Genomic DNA, 25,064 nt, shown 5'->3' on the forward strand with positions numbered 1-25,064 from the left:
TAACTTTTTTAACTTATCTTGCTTTTAATCATTTTAATGTAATTTATTATTTTATTGTGATTATGTGTTGATGCCTTTTACTATTCTAAGTATCTGTAATGTCTTTGTTTTATGTAAAGCACTTTGAATTGTCCTGTACATGAAATGTGCTATACAAATAAACTGCCTTGCCTTGCCTTGCCTTATGGTTTCTTTGAGTATGAACTTTTATGTGAATTACTCTCTTCAGACATGTGTTTTCCCATCTGCCTTCAAAACAGCAGTGGTGAAGCCCCTTCTGAAGAAGGGTAATTTAGATCCCATTGTTTTTAATAATTACCGACCTGTTTCCAAACTACCATTTTTAAGTAAAATCATCAAAAAAGTTGTTTTTATTCAGTTAAAGGACTTCTTGGATAAAAACAATATTTTGGAAAAATATCAATCTAATTTTAGGACAAACCACAGTACCGAGACATCAGGTGTAACTTTGGTGCACAGAAACTTTCAGTTCTGGTCTTACTGGATCTAAGCACTGCCTTTGATACAGTAGATCACCAGATTTTATTAGACAGACTCAGAAGTCTGGTGGGCCTCTCAGGTACTGTTCTTAAATGGCTTTACTCCTATCTCACAGATCAACCGTTTTATGTAGATACATGCTTTTCGAAAACCCCAAAAAATCCAATGTGGGGTTCCCCAAGGATCAATTCTAGGCCCACTTCTTTTTAATCTGTACATGTTGACACTTGAGGATGTCATCAGGAGGCACACCACTGATTTTCACAGCTATGCTGATGATACGCAGTTTTACATCGCCATGTCTCCTGATGACCTGGAGGCAATTAACACTCTTTTAAACTGTATTTTAGGTATTAAGTCATGGATGGCAGAGAACTTCTTACAGCTTAATCACGACAAAACTGAAGTTTTAATTATCAGTCCTGAAGACAAGAGAGAAATCATTTTACTAAAATTACAAAACTTTAAATATTGTCAGTATATGAGAAATCTGGGTGTCCTTTTTTATTATGAGCTGAATTTTATTCCACACATTAGAAATGTTCTCATTGGCTAGGTAGGCTGTCTTATTTCGGCACGTTAGGCAGACTTTGAAGTGTGCAGACTACGTAGTCTACACACTCTGAAGCTTGCAGACCCTGAATTGGGAGACATCTCATGTGTCTTTTACATTGAGTTCTGAGTTCCCTCCTGCATTCTGTATGAAACCGTGGGGAAAGTTGTTTAAAACCGCCCAACATACTCTAAAGCTCTCGCATTCTCTACACTTGTCCTTGTTGCTGCCCTCTTCTTCTTCCTCCTGTTCCTCTTCTCTGGTTTGTTCCTTTAGCTGGTCGCATGTCAGCTATATTGCCCAACACTGACCCCGCATTTTACAGCAGTTTTGCTCCATTTGCTGCGTTGAGCAATGGATCTGCAAGGCCCCTGAAAACGCACCAATTACGAGTGCAAACGACGCAGGAGATGGACGAAAAAGTCCGTCCGTCTGCATATTCGTCATCTGCGTCAAGCATAAATGGGCCTAAAGAGTTCATTGGATCCTTTTCAACCAGCTTTATATTTTTAGATTTCTGATAGTTTGTGACATATTTTGCTACGAAACATCTGCAATTTTGTGATTTCATCCATCCTTTTATTCATTCACTGCCTCCAGTATAAACACAGTACAGTAAGCATGATAAAAGCATATTCTAGTTTTGGTGTTCATCTTCTAATGGGCTTCATTTCAAATTGATGCACTGCATTACCAAAATTATCTATTTCCTTTGTATATGAAAACTTTTGTAAACATTAGCTTCATGGTTTTGTGCCTTTCTTTCAATAGTGATGTGTGTTTTGTCTATGAAGTCCTTCAGTATGCAATGTATGGCACAGTCTGATCATCCACATCAGCCTGAGTTGCATGGGATACAAGCGGTGCAAATTATAAAGTAATACAAAGTGTTTTTTAATTATTGAAAGATTAACACACACAATCAATTAAAATATTGATGGCGCCAGTAAACACAGCTGTTGCTGCAGTGCCTCTGTAACGTTTGGGTATTACTAACTTAATAGAAAGAGTATAAGCAGTACAAGAGCAGCAAACTGGAACATCTATACTATAAAAATCCAAGATGCTGGATCCACTACATCCACCTTCATCCACCAGAAAACACACCTGGAGAGGTTAGTCACTGTAACGTGAAGCTAATGTATGTTATGTTAGCAACGAGCTTAGAGCCACAGCGGTGTAAACGTTAGCTTGTTGCTACCGTTGTAATAAAATAATGTTGACTCCATCAGATTGGTTCCACTGGATGTGATCAGAAGAAGAATCACATTTTAATAACAAGTTTCCATAAACTGTGACTTTGCTATGATCACGGTGAACTGGGCTCAGACCCACTGTAAACAATGTATTTTACTGGGTCTGTTTATTAGAAAAGTACAGCTGTTGCTGATTTAGGAAAGTAATATTTATGGGGTCTGCAAGTACTGGACCTAATTTTTTTTAAATGCTGAGTTTTTTTTATTCAATTAAGATAGTTTAGGATTAATATTTTCTATATTCACCTCGCAGAATTATTTCAATCCCTTCACAAAAATATGAAGATTATTCTTATGCACTAGTGCAGGAATCACAGACTGCGAACCTGTGGAGCCACTGTCCTGGAGATTTTACGTTTACCTGCTGCAATACATCTGAATCAAATTATTAATGGGTCATTAAGAGGCTTGTGCAGAACTTGACAACAACCTATTATGTGGATCAGGTGTGTTGCAGCAAGACAATGTCTAAAACCTGCAGGACAGCTGGTGATACTCCACTAAGGTGCAGCATATTGGTCCTCCGCTCTACATTCAGGAAAAAATTGCTATGAATTGCAGTGTTAGTATTTTAAATAGAAAATAGGGTAGAATAATAGGAAAATACAAGAGGACAGAGTAGAGTAAAGGTAGCAAGCAGGAAAAAGACAGGAAGATTGGAGAAAGAGGACACTCAGGACAGAGAGGAAATTGATGAGAATGTTAAAATTAATTTGTTGCCAGAGATATCCAGATTTTTAAATGTATACAAGTATTTTTGAGTTTGATGCCAGATCTTTTTTTGTGGCATAGTTGTAATGTCTTTTTATTTTTTTATCACAACAATACAATAAATTTTATATAAATTATTGGATTGTTCTAGAAGGTAATTCCTTTATAGTTTTGGAACTTGAGCTTCAGCTTCTTGTAAAGCTACATTGATGGACTATAGTGGAAATTTAGAGCAGGGTGCAAAAAAATTCTGTTAGATGTGGTAATTAAGGCTTATCATTAGGGCTGCAACTAATGACTATTCTGATGGTCAATTAGTCACCAACTATTAAAACGACTAGTCAACCAGTCGGATTATGTATCTCATAATTATTAAATCAATCTTATTTCACTTTCAGCTTTGAAATCTTGCATGAGGTTGTTATGTAAGTCCGACGTGCCTCCTCTTTAAATGTTCGAGCATTGCAGACGTACTTCCATGGTACGCAAGGTCCACTTTACAGATCTCATATGCATTTAATGGATGGGGAAGAAGACGATGGCTGTGTCCGAATGTGCACCCTACTCCCTACATAGTGCCCTATATAGAGGTCACGCCATTTTGTTGGAGTGTCCGAATGTCCAGAGAGAAAAAAGTAGGGCACTTAAAATTACCCACAATGCATCTTGAAAAGTATTGAGTATCGTTGGTCACTGGATGGGTCAATATAGACCACAATGCATTGCGGGCAGAAGCTCAACATGGCGCAAGGAGGCAAAAAAATTGAGCTGCGAAATTACCTATAAGAAAACAAATAAAGAATAAAATACAACATAAGGAATAAAAATAAAAATATTTACACACAACTTTGGACTGGATTTGGAATGACATCTTGACGCGGGTTGTGGTTGCCATAGTGACGGCGGTAGTCACGTGGTTTGTGGCGAAGAAAAAATAGGCAGTTTCATGTCCGAATCGCCAAGAGAATGAGTCACTATGCAGTGTGCTATGTAGTGCAGCCCTATGTAGTGAATGAGGGGTTAGGGAGTAGGGTGAACATTTGGACAGAGTCAATGTCTCACTCTGTAGGTTTTTGTTTTTTTTTTTTTTGTTTTTTTTTTGCCCACAATAGTCGACGAGTAAATTTGTTGTCAACTTTTTTATTGTAGACTATTGTCGACAACGTTGACTAATCGTTGCAGCCCTACTTATAATTACGTGACGTGACATTACGTGACATGATGTGACATGATGTGACATGATGTGACATGATGTGACATCATGTTACATGAACTGACGTTACGTGATGTGACGTTACATGACGGAATGTTACGTGACGTGATTTTACATGGCGTTCCATGACATGGGGTTCTGTGACGTGGTGTTCCGTGACGTGGCGTGACGTGACGTGGCGTGACGTGATGTGGCGTTACGTGATGTTACGTGGCGTTACGTGACATTACGTAAGTTGATGTTATGCAATGTTGCGTTATGTGGCGTTACATGACATTCCGTGATGTTACATGGCATTACGTGATGTTAGTATATGTGACGTTACGAGATATGAAGTCATGAGATGTGACATTACGTTACCTGATGTGGTATTACGTGATCTGATGCATCGATACGTTATGTTACGTGACATGACGTTATGTACGAATTACAAATGTATTTACTGCGTTGGAAGCACTGTCACATTGTTGTCACCATGTTGACTGAAATATAAGGAAATTTATGATCTATGTTTGAATTTGACTAGCAGTTTTGGTAGATTTTTTTTTTTTTTCCAATTAAGACCCTTTTCACCACTTTGGCAACCTCAGCCCCAGAGTTAGGAGAACCTAGTGCTGGGCAATATGGCCTAAAAATAAAATCGCAACCAAATCCGATTTCCGAGTTTAAAAACAAAACAAAACATAAATAAACTTATTAAAAACATTTGTTTATATAGATGAATGGCAGCAAAAATAAAGCATATAATGTAATAGCTTTTCCACCATATAAACAACTTCATATCTTACATAAAAATATGCAACACAATGCATCTGAGATCTCTTTCCATCTGGATCCTTATCATACAGGATCCACTGCAGAAATGATTCCCCTGATGAAGGTTGTCTCTTAACAAGAGTTTGTGGGTTAAGTTGACTTCTGCATCTCATAGTGAGATCCTAGCAGCATTTCTCACTGCAGTTATATGCACAGCTAAATCCCAGGCATGAGTGAAGGGTCACTTCACTGAAAATCTGTCAGACAAACACTGTTCTGGAGTGGAGGGAGGGCTAAGTCTGCTGCTAACTAACTATGAAAAAAACCAGATTTTTATAAAAATAAATCTCCAGAAATGAAAAATTTGATTTATCGATTTTATCGATTAATCCCCCAGCCCTAGGAGAGCCCACTTCTTAGTCCCCAGATTTGGTTTGTGGTCAGACAAATTTTAGAAGTCATGGACACCGTGTCCTCCAGATGAAAGAAAAGTGAGACCACCATGTTGTGCTGTTCTGTTTTTGAGATTTGCGTCTGCCATAAATTTCAGAATGAGTTAATACTTTTTCAGGAAACTGTAAAATCTCTCACTTTTCTACATGTGTCATGTTTTCTACATCATATTTTGAATAAAATATACGTTGTATGAGATTTGCGAGTCAATCCATTCTGTCTTTATTTAAATTTAACATTGCTCCCCAGCTTTCTTGGAATTTAGATAAAAAATAAGCATGCAGGTGAAACTTCAGTGTCTGTTACTTTACACCAAACAGAGCCCAAATGAGTACACATGTTGCTAACTGATCAATTACGTTTGTCTGTGTTATCAGAGAAAGCAGAGAATTTGGTGTACTGGCACAGATAAAAGCACCTGACATCACTTAAAGGGCGACTGGATGTACAAGAATCACCAGATGTGGTATACCCAGTGTAACAAGTGAGGTTAGAGTCAAAGTGACACATGGAGAGAATGAAACAGAAAATGACACTGGGTACGAGAATGGGCTCAGCCCTCACAGGACAGTAAGGGATTTTTTCAGAGCTCAGTGAGGTCACTGGCACCTGCCCTCCAGTCCCATCCTGTATAACAGTTACAGGTTGTTTATTTTCTGTCACCTCTTTGCCCAGACAAAACAACAGTGATTACATGACCTGGTAACCATAGTGACAAATATGGTATATAAGACAGAGGTTATCAAAAGGTTAAAGACTGTGGAATGACAGGAGTGTCATAAAAGAAAATAATAAATCAGTAAAAAAAAAAAAAAAAAAAAAAAAAAAGGAAATGGGTACGCACACACACACACACACACACACACACACACACACACACACACACACACACACACACACATATATATATATATATATATATATATACATACATATATATATATATACACATATATATATGTTGTAGACCCTTAATCAGAGAACAGCCAGAGCTTCTGGTTAAAGTACTTAAAATTACACTTTAACTTTAGGAGCTGTTCAGTTTTCTCCAGGGATATTTAATATTTCTTTTTCTACTGTTGTGAATTAAAATACAATTAAATGCATTTTTCCAGAAATTACTAGAGTTTGAGTTTACATTGATAATTCTATTATAATTTCAATTATTTGATGCAGTTGTCCACCAGGCAAGGAAAGGCAGTTTATTTGTATAGCACATTTCATGTACAGGACAATTCAAAGTGCTTTACATAAAACAAAGACATTACAGATACTTAGAAATAGTAAAAGGCATCAACACATAATCACAATAAAATAATAAATTACATTAAAATGATTAAAAGCAAGATAAGTTAAAAAAGTTACTGTGCAGATTTCATGCATAGGCACATGAGAAAATAAATGTTTTTAACCTGGATTTAAAAATGTCTACATTTGGGGAAAGTTTAATCTCCACTGGCAGTTTGTTCCATTTGTTTGCAGCATAACAGCTAAATGCTGCTTCTCCATGTTTAGTCTGGACTCTGGTCTGGACTAGTTGACCAGAGTCTTTGGATCTAAGAACTCTGCTAGGTTTATATTCTCTGAACATATCACAGATGTATTCTGGGCCTAAACCATTCTGGGATTTGTAAACAAGCAGAAGGGTTTTAAAATCTATTCTGTGACTGACTGGAAGCCAGTGTAAAGATTTCAAAACTGGTGTGATGTGTTCAGATCTCTTAGTCCTGGTTAAAACTCTAGCAGCAGCGTTCTGGATGAGCTGCAGATGTTTAATGCTCTTTTTAGGAAGTCCTGTTAAAAGACCATTACAGTAATCCAGTCTACTGGAGATGAATGCATGGATGAGTTTCTCTTGGTCTTTCTGGGAGACTAAACTTTTAATTCTGTTGATGTTTCTGAGCTGGTAAAAAGCTTCTTAGTGAAGCTTTGATGTGGCTGCTGAAAGTCAGATCTGAGTCTATCAACAATCCCAGGTTACGAACTACGAGTCTCCAGGTGTTTACCAATGCTGACCCTCTTCTCTTTGCTACCAAACAGAATAATCTCAGTTTTGTCTTCATTTAATTGTAGGAAATTCTCCCTCATCCAGGTGTTTATTTGCTCCAGACACTGACACATTAAGTCTATTGGACTGCAGTCATCTGGTGACAGGGACACATAAAGTTGTGTATCATCTGCATAACTTTGTTAACTAATGCTATAGTTCTGTAATATTTTACCCAAAGGGAGCATATACAAGTTGAACAGAAGAGGTCCAAGGACTGACCCCTGGGGGACTCCACAAGTCATGGCCACTCGCTCAGATTCATAGCTGCCGATCGTAACAAAATAACTCCGGCCTTCTAAATAGGACCTGAACCAATTAAGAACCTAAAAATCCATTTAAATTAAAAAACGCTGCTTTTTGAGGCAAACATTGTTATGCAATTAAAATGTGATTAATCAAGATTAATTAATTACAAAGCCTCTAATTAATTAGATTAATTTTTTAATGAATTCCACCCTTTCTATATATATTTGAGCGGTGAAGTGATTCAAATTTTCAATTAGATTAATCACAGCTTATAAATGAATTAATCAAGATTAATCAGCATTTGTGATTAGGCCTAAAATATGCCAGTTTTTACTATATTGTATCAACAGAAAAAGCCAATGTTCCCTTGGGGTTTTCCTTCGCTTTTTTAAATTAGATAATCACTTTAGATGTAATAATCAGTTCAATATTACATAAAATCCAGAACTCATAAAAATATATCTCATTTGTGCCAACCTTTTCCTGGTCAGTGCCCCTGCATTCATGGCCCATAATCAGCCCTGTGTCTGCAACATCTGCACAGCAACAATGATTTAGACAAGACGTCTCCTTACTTCCTTTTGCGGTTTACTCTCACTATCTGAACCTGATCTTCTTCATAGATGTGTGCATGGCTGTCTGATGACTAGCAGTTTTTACAGCTGTGTCACTAGCAAACCTCATTAATACTGAAAAGTTATATGAAATAAATGCAAACAATATCTAACTGAAATAGGCTGTTATCAACATTTGTCATTCTTCATCTTCACATAGTGACATGGATATGATTGACATGAGGCTGGTAAATTTTGCTTACCATTGCTAACGCGTCCAAAAACAATATATAATAATATTATATATATATATATATATATATATATATATATATGTATATATATATATGTGTGTAGAGAGAGAGAGAGATGTAAAAATGTAAAAAGAGCATGATCTGTAATTTTTACAGTATAGGGCTAAAAGTGAAAAAAGTTTCATGCAAACTTAAAAATAACTGTAAAGGAAAAAGGATTAAAAAAAAGCTTTAACGTTTAAATAAAAGAGAAATATCCTCTGAGTTTGTGATATAACAAACGAATGAGTTATTAACTGTCTAGATAAACATGGAAAATTAAAAAAACAAAAACAAAGAAGTTTGTTCGGCTGAAGACCTCATTAACAGATCTCAGATGCTGTCATTAATAAATTGATCCTGTTGAAATCTGAGAAATTACAATGCTGTCAAGCTGTTGGGACAAAATTACAATTATTTACTCGAGATGAAAGAAAGTTGACTTGAGTGAATGTGTATTTGACGACACTTGCTTAGCGCATCTATTTGTCATGTTTCCCACACACCTAAATTCCCATGCGGTCTGAAGACATCATTAGATGTGAAATCACAAACACACTAACTAACACACTGCATATTTCAGTCACCGTCCAGTGGTGGACTATGTGTGAACTTGCTGTGTTCTCCCCCAGTGGCAACACATCTCACCATCTGAACAGCTTCCTTTCATTAACCGATATCATTCTCTAAGCTGGTTAAGTTCTCTGCCATGTTTATTATATTCCTCTGCAATTTTAATTAACAGCCCAAATTCAGACAACTCTAGCACCCAGAAAGAAGCATTTCCCCAATGAAGGCAAATCAGTTCGCTAGCTGGGTGTCAGTCTATGGTTAATGCACCAAGTAGGTCAGTTCAAAATGTTACAGTGTTAAGGATGGAGTTGCTATTGCTTGCCTTATTCACACACACACATACACACACACACACACACACACACACACACACACACACACACACACACACACACACACACACACACACACAAACACACACCCCGCTTCATGGAATGGGGATTTTAGACCTGTTCTTAAAATCCTGAGTAGAAAATCTATGAATAGGAGTTGATAGCCCAACTCCACAATGCAATAAAGCACAATTCTTGGCTTTTTTAAAAAACATGCTTTAAACTACTTTGGTCTAACATGTGACGTATTTCCATGCAAATCCCTGTACAGACGAATTTCTTCAACTCCGCACAGGATCAACCAGCATCCATTCATTACGTGTTAGTTTTTACCAGCATGTTGCTCCAAAGTAACATTGGAAAAACGGGAAACAGAGCAGCAGAAGTACAAAAAAGAGAATCAAAATTCTTGATTTTTCTTCTGAACGGAGTGACTTTCTCAGTGTCAGATTATTGCTACTCTAAAAGGAGTTTACAATCCCTAGTTGCTGCTCAGCTTAGTATTCTGTTAGTGTTTTATCCAATATGGGATTAGACAGAGTATCCTGTAAGTAACAAAGCTATCACATCCGGATTTTACAGGGACTGATGGGGAATATGAGAACTTACTTGATGATGATTTCCAGCATTATTAGAAAAATATGTGCAAGGAGCTAAATTGAAAAAAGACTAAGAAGCAAATCAAACCCACAGTGAAACAAGCTGGTGGGAAATATTTAAGTCTGAAGGTGTTGTTCTGCTCTGAAGTCCACCTGCAGTGATGCGACTCCACCCTGATCGAAGAGAAGCAGCACTTCTGTCAGACGTGCTGCTCGCCTCAGACACAGTTACTACAAGAATCTGAACTTTCCTCCAAATTCAAGATTCAACTTTATAACCAAACCTCGATGCTGATGTTATGATTTTGAATGAAAATGTAATCTTAGCACATTGAGTAAGGAAATTAGTGTTTGGTGGATTATTTCTTTGTTGTAAAAATGCTTCGTGGCAATAACTCTTTTACAGTTGGAACGCTTGTGAGAATGTGAGTTGTGTCCATGAAAAACTTGCCACATCTTCTCTGTCAATGCCAAACAGCTTATTGTGCTACTGACCTTTTGTTTAGTGTTGTTTACTAGATTGGATGATTGAAGTCTGAAGAAACAACACATATTGGCAGTTTAAAAATGTCTTCATTTAAAAGACAGGGGCCAATATCAGTGGAAGAACCATAAACAGCCACAACAGCCTGGTACCTGCTCCTCATGCTGGTCCCCACTTAGTCACACTGCTGTGGGATAGCATCCATTCTTCATCCAGCATTTATCACCAGTTAGCAAATGTGGTCATGTCAGTCACTCTGGTACCAACAGCAGCCAAGGTTGATCCACAAGTGTTCAGTAGGGTAGAGGTCAGGACTGCAGGCTTCTACACCAACTACACTCACAAAATCTGGAGATATGTCTCTAAAAAGCTTCAGTCCCAGACTGTGGAGATTTCTGCTGTTTGCAGAATCTCTTCTCCACATCGCTCTGCAATGAGATTTCCTCACAACAGGTCTTGTTTTTCCTGTTTGGGAGAGACCGTCCCACACCATCACACTGCCTCCACCAAAGCTGTTACTCTAACGGTGCAGCAATCAGGATAATGTTCTCCACGTCTTCTCCACAATTTGACGATCCAACTAACTGGTGTAGTAGCGGCCAAGGCCACAGGTGCTGCTACTCAGGCATCTGATTGTCATCATCTGGGGCACCAGATGCTCAGAACAAGAAAAAATGGCTAAATAATCTGTCTAGCATTGTTCATAGGTGCAACCCACATACTTTACTGCATTTGCTTTATGAATGTGGCTCCATTTTAAAGGAAAATAAACATGATTTCCAATGGTATAACATTTATTACAAACAAGCACTGATACAACAAATAAGTTTTAGAAACCCAAGTCAAATGAAAAATGCTAAAAAGTTTTTTTAAACTCAAGTACATACAGTTTTGGAGCTGAAGTTGCAGCGTATCATCTCAAATTCTCTCTTTTTTTCTGGGGAACAAAATAACTCTAAATTTTGTGAATACTGCAAACCACCTCACTCTTTCCTCCACTTTCAAATCCAGACGGTCTCTTTAATAACTTGCTGCATAACCTTCTTATCCTGTTTTTATTTAGCCTTTTTCAAAGTATATTGCAAGCACTTTAATAAAAGGATGAATACAGTCTGTGTTTATTATGTCTGCAGTTTATGGCTTGCGTTGTACTATAGAAATTAGCATTTGCAGGAATTTGTGTCCCGTTAAATAATCACTGGTAGCTGCTCTTGCTGCTTCTAGCAACTCCACAGATTAAAGCTGCTGATCCACGTTTACTTTGAGCTATTTGTCAAGTTAAAATGTACATTTTAGAAGTGACCCTCACCTCCAATATCCGGTCTCAGTTTCTTGTCATATTCTTTGAGTAAATTATTGAGTATTTCCGTGGCGTCGGTTTCCTGGGATTTAGGAGCCAGCATCTGGTTTACAGTCACATCCTCGTAGTCCTCCTCGTACTCCACTGTCAGGGAGCTGAAAGGGTAAATAAATAAATAAATAAAAGTACTGAAGGGAGTAGAGTGTTTTGCAGAGAGCATAACAGCAGAACCCGGTGAACTTAGAACCATGCACTAAGTTTTCTGTTAGACATAACTCACCAACATCACTGGGATAAAAAAATGAAAAAATAAATAAATAAATAAATAAATAACGACAAACACACCTAACGAGCCACCTACCAGGTACAAAGGACCGAAAGAAGTAAGACACAAGCCAGTAAATTGCACGTCATATTTCTCGGAGGAGGAAAACAAGTAAAGATATGTCAGAGGACGTGCGCGTAGTGTCCGCACGCGACAGTCACAGCTGCTCAGAGGAGCAAGAGGAGAAAGGGGGAACGGTGTTACTTAGTTTGTAATCCATTAAACGCATCTCGTTGTCATAATCAGCCGCTTTCCAACACACCCTCTCTTCTGTGGTCGTTTCTCAGATAAACGAGCCGTTCGGGAACCAGTGAAGGTTCGCGGACCCTGCTGGTCCTTTACGCAGGTGCGTGCACACTGTACGCGTTCTTCCAAAACTCCCCTGCGTCACTCAGGAGTCGTCCCACCTGCGTGGAAATACTTTTATTTAATCACAAACAAATCATCATCATCATCATCAACAACAACAACACTAATAATAACAACAATAAACCCTTGAATGTTTCAGTATCAGTCTGTTCAGAGTTACAATTACCAGTTTTTTTTTTTAACACAATGTGCTCTCAAAATGCAAAATCTAGAACAAAAAGTCTTAAATGCTGCTCATAAAACTGCATGAACATATGTATTCAACATTTAAAAGTGGGAAAAAGCAATAAATCCAATATCAAGCTAATGAAAGTGGCTTTAATCCCGAATTATTAGTAGTTTCTGATTTTTCTCCTCAACCATTAATATGTAAAACTAATCATGGTTTCTTTTTTCTTGTGATGCACAGCTCAAACAACTTTTTTTTCACAGTACTTATTAGTTGCTATACCACGATCAACTAATTTTAAATTACCTTGTTTCAACCGGACTCTTGTTGTAATGTCTGACTACAACCACCAGGCGGCGATAATGATCCGAAGTCTTTGCCAAATTAACATGAAACCAAAAAATCTTTAAGAATGTTTCACGCCAGGCACCAGTTGTGGATATAAGCACATAGATGCTAGCGTTGTACAAATGAGCAAAACAGTAAATTAAAGGCCACAGTCATCAAACAGATCTGAATGAATGAATGAATGAATGAATGAATGAATGAATGAATGAAAATCAGATCAAATGCAACTGCAGTGGACAGACATGTTTGACATTTGTCTTTGAGGATGTGAAATGGGCTGAGATGGGATTTTAAATAGTAGAGTTAAAATTCAGGTTCCGTGTAAACAAAAGGCATCATCACATCTAAACAAGTCTACGATGGCATTAGCATCATGTTCACTATTTTGAATTGCGTTGTTACTTTAAACCCACACCCCTGTTTTGGATCCCTATTTCAAAACATGCACATCAAATTATTAGGAAAAGCCTCTTTTAAATGAACAAATAGTTTAATGCAGTCTGTGAGGTGTTTTTCAAGGTGAAAAAGGGAAATAAAACACTCAGTCAGAAATATTGAGCTCAATTCCTTCTTAAAAGTATTCCTTTTTACTAGATTAATTTCCCCCCAAATAAATAGTTCCTGCTGTAAAAATGGAGGAGACCAAGACAGGGATCTAGTTCCTGGAAATCATCTAAAAGCAGTTGGGATGTACCAAAGAGTGAACACAGATTGATTCCTTACATTTCAATAAGGCTGGAGCAGTTAAAAACAGGAGAATTCAGATATTCCTTCATTAATTTTAAAAACCTGCTTCGTCCTACTGAAGATCTCAGGGTCTGCAGCCCATCCCAGCTACCCGGAGAGAGCAGTAGAGACATATACATGTTAAATTTCTGTCTTACATTTGGGTCATATTTCATAACATCCTGCATTTCCAGCAACACACGCTCACTTCTTTTCAAAGCCTTCAGAATGCAGCACACGCTGCTTTCAAGTAACCTGGATGACATCACTCATGGCATCACTGAGGCTGTCAAAGAAAAGGTCTTTCCAGAGCCTTTTCACGGGCTCACTAGGACTCCTACATATTGAAGGGAAGTGTACCTTTAATTTTTGAGGCAGGTGATTAGAAGTTAGGAGTTTTCCATCATGTCTGTGCCCTTTATGGTCTTTAGCTTATTTCTGGCTGAGCAACAGAATAGTACTTGTGCAGTAGGAAGACAAGGACAACTGTCAGCTCTATGCAGATATAAACAGCTTGTAGGCATCACCATGGGTCACAGTTTCATTTGTCTTTGATAGGAAAAAATACAGCAAATAATGTGCTTTCAGCAGCAAAAGCAGATTCCCTGATGACGTGTATTTTGGCCTCACAGGACTGCACTCAGCTACAGGTTTAATTTGAGGTTTATCAGAGGCTGTGATGCTCTGATCGACTTGCTGCTGTTGTGGTTGACTGCTGTCATCCTCTGCTGGTTAAAAAGAGTAATGCACACACTAACCACTGAGCTGTACTGGCACTGACATCAGAACTATGCACATTCACAACAAATATTTTAATAGTTTTATATCCGATTAAATCCCCTGGTTTTGTGCACCATTACCACTAATTTGAAGAGTTGTCAGTCTTGCATTAAATAGCTAACATATTAAATGTGTCTTGACACACATGACATTGACAAGACCAGAGTATGTACCATTTTAAAGCGCCTGTATGTCTGTATTATGGATTTCCATCTTTATTCAGCACAGTCAGAGCCCTCTTAGACAAACTTTCTTTTAATTTCTTTCTGGTCTTTAGGAATAGTTCTCCAGAAGAACTTTCCAAAACTCTTCTTTGGACGTTGGCTGACTTTTGTTCAGATGATCCCACACTGCTTCCCTAATGTTGCAGTCCAGGCTCTGGGTAGGATCCATCACTCCATCAGACCTTTTGTCACTGATTTTTACACCAGATCTTGTGTAATGTGGCAAATCTCAGCTTTTTCTTCCTGTTTCCCTTCCTTAAGAAGAGCTTTTTGACCTCCACCGTTCATAGAGGCCATTTCTGATGAAGCCTAGGTGAAGGTCCAGATGCATCTCTCAGGTCCTGGTTCAGGTCTCTGCTGGATTTGTTCCTTTTTCTTAAGGTGTTAAGTGGTTTAACAAACAAATTAATAAACAAATTCCACCAAAATATGGTCATGAAAAAGCATCCATCCATCCATCCATCCATCCATTTTCTGCCGCTTATCCAGGGTCAGGTTGCGGGGCTGCTGCCTAAGCAGGAAAACCCAGACTTCCCTCTCCACGGCAACATTCACTAGCTCGTCTGGGGGATCCGGAGGCATTCCAGAGAAATATAGTCCATCCTGTATGTCCTGGGTCTTTCCTGGGATCTCCTCCTGATGGGACATGCCCGGAAAACCTCACTAGGGAGGCATCCAGGAAGCATCCTGACCAGATGCCCGAGCCACCACCTCTGGGTCCTAACGATGCAGAGGAACAGTGACTACTCTGTCTACTCTGAGCCCCTCCCAGATCACTGACATGGTTGTTTGTCTGAGTATTTCACACACAACCATCTCTAGGGTTTACAGAGAATGGTGTGAAAAAGAAAAAATATTCAGTGAGCAGCAGTTGTCTGGACCAGAATGTCTTTCTGATGTCAGAGGTCAGAGGAGAATGGACAGACTGGTTGGAGATGATAGAAAGACAACAGGAAGTAAAATCAGCACTGGTTCCGTCTGATGTGTCTCCATTTCAGCTCCACATTCAGATGCTAGGATCAGAATTTAGTGGAAACATCATGAAAACATGGATCCATCCTGCCTTGGATCAGGTGTGGGGGATATTTCCTGGGCACAATTTGGCTCCTTATTACCAACAGAGCAGCAGATTCTCATCATGGACTGATTGTAATCATGCAACTGTGATGCTGTCATGTCAATATGAAGCAAAATCTCTGAAGAGTGTTTCCAACATCTTGTTGAATCTATCACACTAAGAATTTAGGCAGTTCTGGAGGAAAATGGTGTCCAACCTGGTACTAGCAAGGTGGACCTGATAAAATGTCTGGTGAGTGTATAAGCATTCATCCAACCACCATATTGAATTATTGTCTGTCCTGCCCTGTCAATAAGAAAAAAAGGATATTGTGTTGATTCAAATTAAAATCAGAATTTAAGTGTTTTTACATTAAATCTGTTGTTGTAAATAATGTGATGAAAAAAATGTGGCAAAATAATTAGTTTTACTGTTAAATGACTTGTTTTTCTCATCCTTGGCCCCCTTTAACAATGCTTAAATTTTTAATTTTATTATTTTTATCTCCTTTAATTACATTGCTGTCATGCTGCTTTTCATCCTTTGATGAGCCCTTCACACCTGTAATATGAAGAACCAACAATATAACTTTTATTACCTAAGTGTAACTTGTAGGCTGGGAATCAGGGTCTGGTCAATTTTTTTTTTTTTTTTGTTTGTTTGTTTTTTATTACAGTTCACTTGTTTAATAGTAAACTCTGTGTGATCTGATGTTACATTAAAGCAACATTGCTGCAGATCATTTTTTGATGAAATGGGATTTAAATACGCTGTGACTAATACAGCATTATCTGAAATATAAGAGGCTGCATGTTATGAATTCAGTAAACTATTAAAAATAATGAGTTTTACTCCACAGAAGCTGCAATTTCCTGCAAATATAAACAGTTTGTGGCTGATTGGTGTAAATTTATTGTTCTCAATATGTTTTTTTTTTGTTTGTTTGTTTTTGTTTTTGTTGTAAAAGACAAATGTTCAACTTTCTGAGAAAACAATAGACCCATCATACATTTTAAACATTTATCAAAACTTCAACTTTTTGTTTCAGTAAATCATCTGTTAAAAGCTGTAAAACATCTAAGTGCACGTAAGGCTCGTACAGTCTGTTTTGATGAAGCCTTGGAGCTGGATAAGAGAGGGTGGTCCTTCCCAGGGACATGTACCACAACCCAGTTTTCCTTCTCAAGCCACATCCTATGATTGATGTCATTTGGTGCCATCAGTGACAGCTTAATTTGACATAGACCGTGGGCCTACTGAATGGAAAAAGCAACTTAAATGGAGCTAAATCCTTGGCAAACAGATGTGAGCCAGATGTTGCTGCAACAGAGACCCCCAAGATGGATTTAACAGTCCACCAACTGTAGAGTCTGCATGATCTGGATGTGCATGTGTGTAATCAAAGACGAAATGGCACGTGCAAACCGTTGTTCCATCAAGTAAGATTAAGCTGCTGTTTTATCACATCAACTCCATAAATGCATCTAAATATGAACTTGCAGTCTGATTTAGCTACAGAATGTGTGTGTTTATCCAGAGACGATGGAGCAAGGTCTTCCACCTTTATAGAATGATACTGCATGCTATAAATGTCATGCAACAACAGACATGATAAAGACATTGTTTCATTATAATTTAGCTTTTTGACTACAGGCTCGATTATTCACTGTCCAACTTTAAGTCCCTTCCTAAAACCAACCTCAGAATGAGCTGCTTTTATTGTACTATTTCTCTTATTTCTCTTTTTTCTGTTTTATTTTTTTCTTATATGATGTGTTTTGTTTTTTAATGTTTTAGGTATTTTATGTTCAGCACTTTGAGTAGCTGTTGTTGTGAAGTGCATTATAAATAAAGTTGGCTTGACTAAAAGCAGACAGATGCGAGTCAGTGAAGCTTTATTGGAGTCAGGTTCATAACCATTACAAAAAGAGTTGAGGTTTTAATGGTGACACGGGCCTAAACGTTTATGTTCTGCAAAGACCTTTGACAGAAAAATGGTCAGAAGAGATTAATCCTTTAACGCCTGAATTTATTTACAATCATAAAAAAACAAGATAAATACAGAGAAAAAAATCCAGGAAAAAAAACAAGACTGGAATAAAATAAACTATAATTAATTATTAAATAAACAACTGAATAAAGATAAATAATAAATTAATTATAAAAAATACATTAAAAAAGAGCGAATAAAAGCAAATAAATTAATAAAATAAACAAAGGCCAGAAGTGGTTTGTCACAAACAAGTGTCAAGGGAGTAAATGAGTGTAGCTATACATATATAAAAAGAAGAAAATTTGATTAAAAAAAAAACATTTCTCAACAAAATTATAGTAAAATATAACCATAAAGACAAGTTATCATTCATATGAGCATTATTTATTGCTTCAGATATTTCATTTTAAAGCACAGCCAGTAGCTATAATTCACTGAAGTGTAAGAACACGACACAACTTATTCAAGAGTGGCAGGTGAAGCAGGCGTAACATCACATGATAACTTTGAAGGAAGTGGTGTGTAAAAAGATGTACAAAGATTTAATTTATACGACCACCTGAAAGGCATTAGTTTGACATTATTTAGTTAAATAAATTACACTTATTTGGAAAATGGCAACACAGTTTTACACTCACATCTCTGTAAAGCTGCTTTCACACATGCACTGGAGTTCTGAAATGTTCTAAAGATGTAAAAATAACAAAGACTTTTTGCAAAGCTTTTCCACCCAGTAAAATCTCCAGATCAACAGCGGTTAAAACACTGTATCACACTGGAGCAATTGCTGTGAATCTGTGTGTGCTGGTGAGTTTTGTCCTTTCTGCTGAAATGTTTGCTGCTTGCTACTCACCTGCTGCTGCAGTTACATACATGTACATTTAATACTAATATGAACAAAATAAGAGCCTTATCTGCCATCTGCTACATGCTTCTAGACATGTTGTAAAGAAAAACCTTCACCTCATGAAACCTCCTGTTGTGCTGAGTTAATGTGAACAGCAACTGCAGAAAAAGACCTGACAAAAGTGTCCAAACTTTCTTTCAAAAAAACTTCTGGTGTTCATGTATGAAAACGGCTTATGAGACATGAAGCTAGAGGTGGATTAGCTTAGCTTAGCATAGCATAAAGACGTAAACGGTAAACTTGTCCAAATGTTAAAAATAATATTAATTCCACAAAATCAGTGCCTTACAAATAAATAACCAACACCTAAATGATTGTGTTGCAACTTGTTGCTACACCAGAGCACATAAATGGGTTTCTTACATACAAACATTACTGGATGTGAGTACATCTAGGATGCACAACCATTTTTGCAGGCACAAGATTGTAATTTCCTTAATTTATATAAAAAAAAAACCATTTGAATCAACTTTAGATTATTAACTTTAGATTATTATTTCTTATTTATGATATAACTTTATTATAAAATGCCATTTTGTGGTTAGTTTTGATGGCTATTGTGCTTCTGCCCCCTTTAATATCAGCAGCATGACAGTAACAGTGGATTTCCTATTTAATAATATTCAAGTTATCTTCTTTTCTTGGAAAGGAGCCTTTTAACTGATTTGTAAATTTAACTGCTTTGTTTTGGAGCGAGTGTGGCTCTGCTGAGCAAACCTGGTTGAGCACTGGTTTCTGAGGCGCACACACCTCTGTGATGCATGGAAACCCAAACACACCAGCTCAAACTTTCAATTGCAACAGCAATGATGTGACAATATAATATTTTATTAAATGTGAGAAATGAAATAGCATACTGTATGCTGTTTCATGTGAACTATCAAGCAAATGTTTCAAATCATGTTTGCGTGCAAATTTCTTTTTCTGGTTTATTTTTTAAAACAAAGACCTTAAAAGTTTGTTTAGGCACCTGCATTAAAATGTGAGTGAGAGCTAAAACATATGAAATGGAAGAACAGTAACTTCCAGAGCAAGTTTTTTACCTAGTTTCTGGTCTGTATGCTAAACTAGGCTAAGCTAAAACCAACAAAGCTAAGTTAGGCTACGCTAAACTAAGCTAAGACAAGCTAAGCTAAGCGTAGCCAAGCTAGCTGTATGCTGAGATCTGGCTTTATCTTATTATCATTACGCTAATGAAAAACTAAGTATATTAGTTAAAAATAATCAACACAATGTGATTTTAAAATAGTACTGATGCAATAATTTTATGATTTTGACTTTTTGTCTCTAACTACTTATACTCAAGTCAGTTTGTTATCTTTGTGGAAAAAAGTGACTATGTGCAAAGCAAGATTATATCTGTATGTTGTAATCAAAGCTTACAGAAACAACAGACTTACCTAAAAAATAATGAATAAAAATCATATTTTTAAACAGTTTTGTATACTCAATTAAAATTACTAAAGCTCAAACTACTTTGCTCATTTCTCTATAAAGCACTAGACTAGTGTTACATTGCAGCAGTATATGCATTACATTGAAGCTAACCTTACTGGCTTTGTGGCATTGTTCTAAAAGCAGGACGTATATACAAGTTCCTTAAACTACCGCCATTCTTACATATAGGATTCTTAACCAGGTGACAGAAGCTGCCAACATTACTTAAGCTTCAAATACGTCCCTGTGTAATCTTTTAAAATAAAAACAGAAACACAGATTAGAAAATTTACTGAAATGAGAGCTGGCTATTCTAAATCAAAGTTGCAAAATGATCAACAGTGGTCTACAATTAAATCAAAGATAGACCTGGCTTTCGAATAAAAAAGAAATTGCAAATTCAGTGCATTCATAATGAGTTGTCACACTCTGAAGGCAACACATTTAGCATGGCTATTTGTCTGCTTTCAACAAAGAAGCAAAGTTCCATGTGCCTGGGTCCAGCCAAACATTCCTGGACCTCCAGCCCATTTCTACTGTACAACGTAAGGGTTACAAAGGTGAAAGCCGATTTTCAGTAACAGCACTGTAAAAATGTTGTTTTGCATAGCATTTGGCCTTGCTGTACTATCAAATACTGGAGACTTAACAAAAAATATGAATGCCAAATGCTAAAATTCTAACATACTTAGTAATAAATGAATCAGTAACTTAGTTCTAAATGATTTGATTAATTAATCTAATTAATTTAGGTTGTTAATCATACATGTACAAACTCAGTGCAAACATGGCAACACTGTCCTGAAGCAACACACATGCAATGTCCTCAAATTGACTTAAAAACAAAATAAATAAAAAACACATCTATGATACAAGGACTAAATGCTTGGCATTGTTTTTGATTGGGTTCCAGTTGTTTTCAGGAGCATGAATGGCCCTCTTCATATTTCTTACTTATCTGTTTTGATCCCCGGTTCCCTATTGAGATACGTAGCCCAGTACACCAGGTTGAAGGTCCCAAACAGCACGGGGAACACGATCCTGGACATCTTGTCAATCTTGCTCACACTGTTGTAAGTCTTTTTGGGTTCTGGGGCCTTGGCTTCAGACGGTTTGAGCTGAACAGCTGTGCTGTTTGAGATGGTGGAGATGGATGCATCCTTTGTGAGGTTGGCTGCATAATTCACACTAGTTGAGCAGGTGTTGTTTGGCTTTTTTGACAGAGCTAAAGGATCTTTTTTCTGTGGAAAACAAAAGACAAAATTGATTTTAACAAAATGAAAGAAAACCCTGCCAGTTTGAAAGAAAAAAAGACACATACGCATCAGTGTGGAGGACCGGTAAGCGAGAAAGGATAGTGAGGATAAAGCTGAAGACAGGAATCAATGTCCGTGAGTGCTAATGAAGCAGCACTGTGCCAAAATACCAGCAGACTGAGCCGTGAATACAGTCAACCAACTTTATAAGTTCTACATACTCATTTAACACATTATCAGGTTTCATAAACCTTTTCATTGCTCCTTCTGTCTTCCCTCACTCCATACAACTCAGGAGGGAAAATATTAAAAAAGTAAAAGGAAGTTGAGTAAGTTTGACACAACTGAACCGACTGTGGTCATTTTCATCCAGTTAATTCTAATGTTGCTTCATACATAACTGCTTAGTGTCAAATGTCTGTGAAGTTTGGCTTTTTTTTAACCCTTTTTTTGACCCCATAATGTGATATTAATATGAAAACACACATACCTTGGGCTGTTGGGCCTCCATTGCTTTTTTCCCATCCCAGGCCCAGCTCCTTTTGGTAAAATAATTCACTGTGGCAAATTCAATGAGGGCAGAAAAGACAAAAGCATAGCACACTGCAATGAACCAGTCCATGGCAGTAGCGTAAGCCACTTTAGGAAGGGAGTTTCGAGCGCTGATGCTTAGAGTGGTCATGGTGAGCACTGTGGTCACACCTGTTGGTGGAGAAAACTGGGTCAGTCTTAGTCGTCACATTTGCAATTCAGTTTTTGTTCCAGCAGATTAAGTCCAGAACAATCCAAAGTATTATAGACAGATCGTGCATCAGAAATACAAAGAAGCAAAAATAAAAATGTTGGACATTTTTTAAAGCTGTAAGAATGTGTATTTTAATACAGTACATGAACATTAATGTTTATTTCACTGCTTGATGTACCAGCTTGCTCCAGACTCACCAAAGACTGTTCTTGCTGGTACGGACTCTCGGTTGAGCCAAAAGGAAACCTGCGACAGGATTACAGTCATGAAGCACGGCATGTAGGTCTGGATGACAAAGTAGCCGATCTTCCTCTTCAGGTAAAAGTGAGCCATCATCACTGTGTATTGACCTGAACAGAAGAGACATTTTCAGTTTCTTACATTCTAGTACTCAGACTGCATGTTTATATGCACACTATGCTGTAAAACTGGAGGAAAAACAACAACCAAAACAACTGGTTACACAAATTTCCAGGATGTAGAATTGGCTACAAATACTGGTTGAAAATTGCATACCTATAATGAAATTAAATGAGTATATCACTGCAACTACAACGTCTATTTTAAAACGTTTGGAGTCATAGTAAAGGGAACACTTAGAGATTTATTAAGATGTTTAAATATCAGTGTATGTGTTACTGGTGAAGAATAAATTAAGGGCACATAGCACAAATGAAAAAAAGTTTCAAGCTTGCCTAAAAAAAATAAACAAACACTTTGGGAATGAATATGAATATCTCTTTGGAAAGATGCAGCTGTAGATCTAAACCTCCATCAGATCATAGAACAACATGTAAACATTATCTCTGCAAAGGCCAACTCTGATGCAGTGACAGCGTCCTGCAGGTTTTAAATGGTTAAATCTGAAATAATACATTGTTTGGTCACTTCGCTTGGTTTCACTGGTGTACAGAAGTGTACATTCAGTGTTTATTCAAATAAAAATAAAAAAGACAAAATAATTTTAATATAATATTAATGTTGGGGTTTACCCCGGTGGACGAAAGGGTAGCCTGACTGTTGTTTGTGCTTATGCACAAAGCAGCAGTTCAGAGTACCCACCCTTTTTGGAGTCCTCAGAGGGGGTGTTGGAGAGCACTCCTTCCGGGGACTCCCTCGTTCTGCTGGTGGACTTCAATGCTCACGTGGGCAATGACAGCGAGACCTGGAGGAGGGACGGCCCCCCCTAATCTAAGTCATGGACTGTCCATAATGAACACCTTGTTCAGACATAAGAGTGCCCACATGTGCACTTGGCACCAGGACACTCTAGGCCGCAGTTTGATGATCGACTTTGTAGTCATGTTGTCGAACTTGCGGCCGCATATTCTGGACACTCAAGAGAGGGGCGGAGCTGTCAACTGATCACCACCTGGTGGTGAATTGGCTCAGATGGTGGGGGAGGATGCCGGTCAGGCCTGGCAGACCCAAGCGTGTTGTGAGGGTCTGCTGGGAACGTCTGGCAGAGTCCCCTGTCAGAAAGAGTTTCAACTCCCATCTCCGGCAGAGCTTCAACCATGTCCCGGGTGAGGCGGGGGACATTGAGTCCGAATGGGCTGTGTTCCGTGCCTCTATTGTCGAGGCGGCCAGCCGCAGCTGTGGCCATAAGGTCGTCGGTGCCTGTCGTGGCGGTAACCCAAACTCGTTGGTGGACACCGGCAGTAAGGGATGCCGTCAAGCTGAAGAAGGAGTCCTATCGGGCCTTTTTGGCCTGTGGGACTCCATAGGCAGCTGATGGGTATTGGCGGGCTAATGGGAGCGCAGCTAAGGCAGGACTGGCAGACTGGGGTGGTGGTCCCCCTCTTCAGAAAGGGGGACCGGAAGGTGTGCTCCAACTACAGGGGGATCACACTCCTCAGCCTCCCTGGTAAGGTCTATTCAGGGGTGCTGGAGAGGAGGGTCCGTCGGATAGTCGAACCTCGGATTGAGGAGGAGCAGTGTGGTTTTCGTCCTGGTCATGGAACAGTGGACCAGCTCTACACCCTCTTCAGGGTCTTTGAGGGGGCATGGGAGTTTGCCCAACCAGTCTACATCTGCTTTGTGGACTTGCAGATGGCATTCGACCGTGTCCCCCGGGGACTCTTGTGGGGGGGTACTCCGGGAGTATGGAGTGCCGGACCCGCTTGTACGAGCTGTCCGATCCCTGTAAGACCAGTGTCAGAGCTTGGTGCCACGAGGAAGACCCAGGACACCCTGGACGGACTAAATCTCTCAGCTGGCCTGGGAACGCCTTGGGATCCCTCCGGATGAGCTGGTAAATGTAGCCGTGGATTAATAATAATTAACAAATATGTATATATATATATACATATATATATGTATATATATATATTTATTTATTTATTCTGTTTTCTTTTCTTTTCTTTTGTAAAGAAATCTTCTCTTTGTTTAGAATCGGCTAATCTTCTGAAGCATTCACTGCCAACCTGCGGGCACCGGTGTTGCTTCGTTCTCCTGGCTGCTGTCCTGCATGTTGTTTTTCACTCATCTCTTGCTAATTTGATTATAAAACAGTAACTAAAAGAAATTTATCATCAAATTTTCTACACATTCTGCTGAAATAATATCTGATGTTCATGTACAAAAACAGCTTATCACATGTCTGCTAAGGTGAAGATCTTACCATCTCACAAGCACAAAAATATATTAACATGAACATGTAGTCATGTTTCTGGCTACCTGTCAAATGTTTACTATATTTACTCTCCTTTTAGCTTAGCTTTGGCCTCCACCGGTTCTTGAGCTGGTCCTATACTACGAAGCAGGTTTAAAAAATGGAGGGTATCATTACGTGAGTAAGCCTAACTAGCCCTAAGAATGGAGCTCTCGCTAAGTGGTACCATGATGCTGGCTA

General features: G+C 38.2%; 2 protein-coding genes across 5 annotated transcripts in view; both read right to left on the minus strand.

Moving 5' to 3' along the window:
- The window catches only part of LOC121653697 (gamma-aminobutyric acid receptor subunit gamma-3), a 67,260-nt gene extending 54,752 nt beyond the window's left edge, over nucleotides 1–12,508 (minus strand). The window contains exons 1-2 of the mRNA XM_042007344.1: nucleotides 12,236–12,508; nucleotides 11,884–12,029 (exon numbers count right to left, since the gene is read on the minus strand). Of these exons, the coding sequence (XP_041863278.1) occupies nucleotides 11,884–12,029; nucleotides 12,236–12,288 (199 nt within the window). The 5' untranslated portion in view covers nucleotides 12,289–12,508. The remainder of the gene's footprint in view (nucleotides 1–11,883; nucleotides 12,030–12,235) is intronic.
- A 5,719-nt stretch (nucleotides 12,509–18,227) lies between these two features.
- The window catches only part of gabra5 (gamma-aminobutyric acid type A receptor subunit alpha5), a 32,483-nt gene continuing 25,646 nt past the window's right edge, over nucleotides 18,228–25,064 (minus strand). For all 4 annotated transcript variants that reach the window (XM_042006303.1, XM_042006302.1, XM_042006305.1 and 1 more), the window contains exons 8-10: nucleotides 22,408–22,560; nucleotides 21,956–22,167; nucleotides 18,228–21,450 (exon numbers count right to left, since the gene is read on the minus strand). In XM_042006303.1, coding sequence (XP_041862237.1) covers nucleotides 21,160–21,450; nucleotides 21,956–22,167; nucleotides 22,408–22,560 — 656 coding nt within the window. In that variant the 3' untranslated portion in view covers nucleotides 18,228–21,159. The remainder of the gene's footprint in view (nucleotides 21,451–21,955; nucleotides 22,168–22,407; nucleotides 22,561–25,064) is intronic.

The sequence above is a fragment of the Melanotaenia boesemani genome, chromosome 14, assembly GCF_017639745.1.
Source record: "Melanotaenia boesemani isolate fMelBoe1 chromosome 14, fMelBoe1.pri, whole genome shotgun sequence".
In the NCBI taxonomy this organism is placed as follows: domain Eukaryota; kingdom Metazoa; phylum Chordata; class Actinopteri; order Atheriniformes; family Melanotaeniidae; genus Melanotaenia; species Melanotaenia boesemani.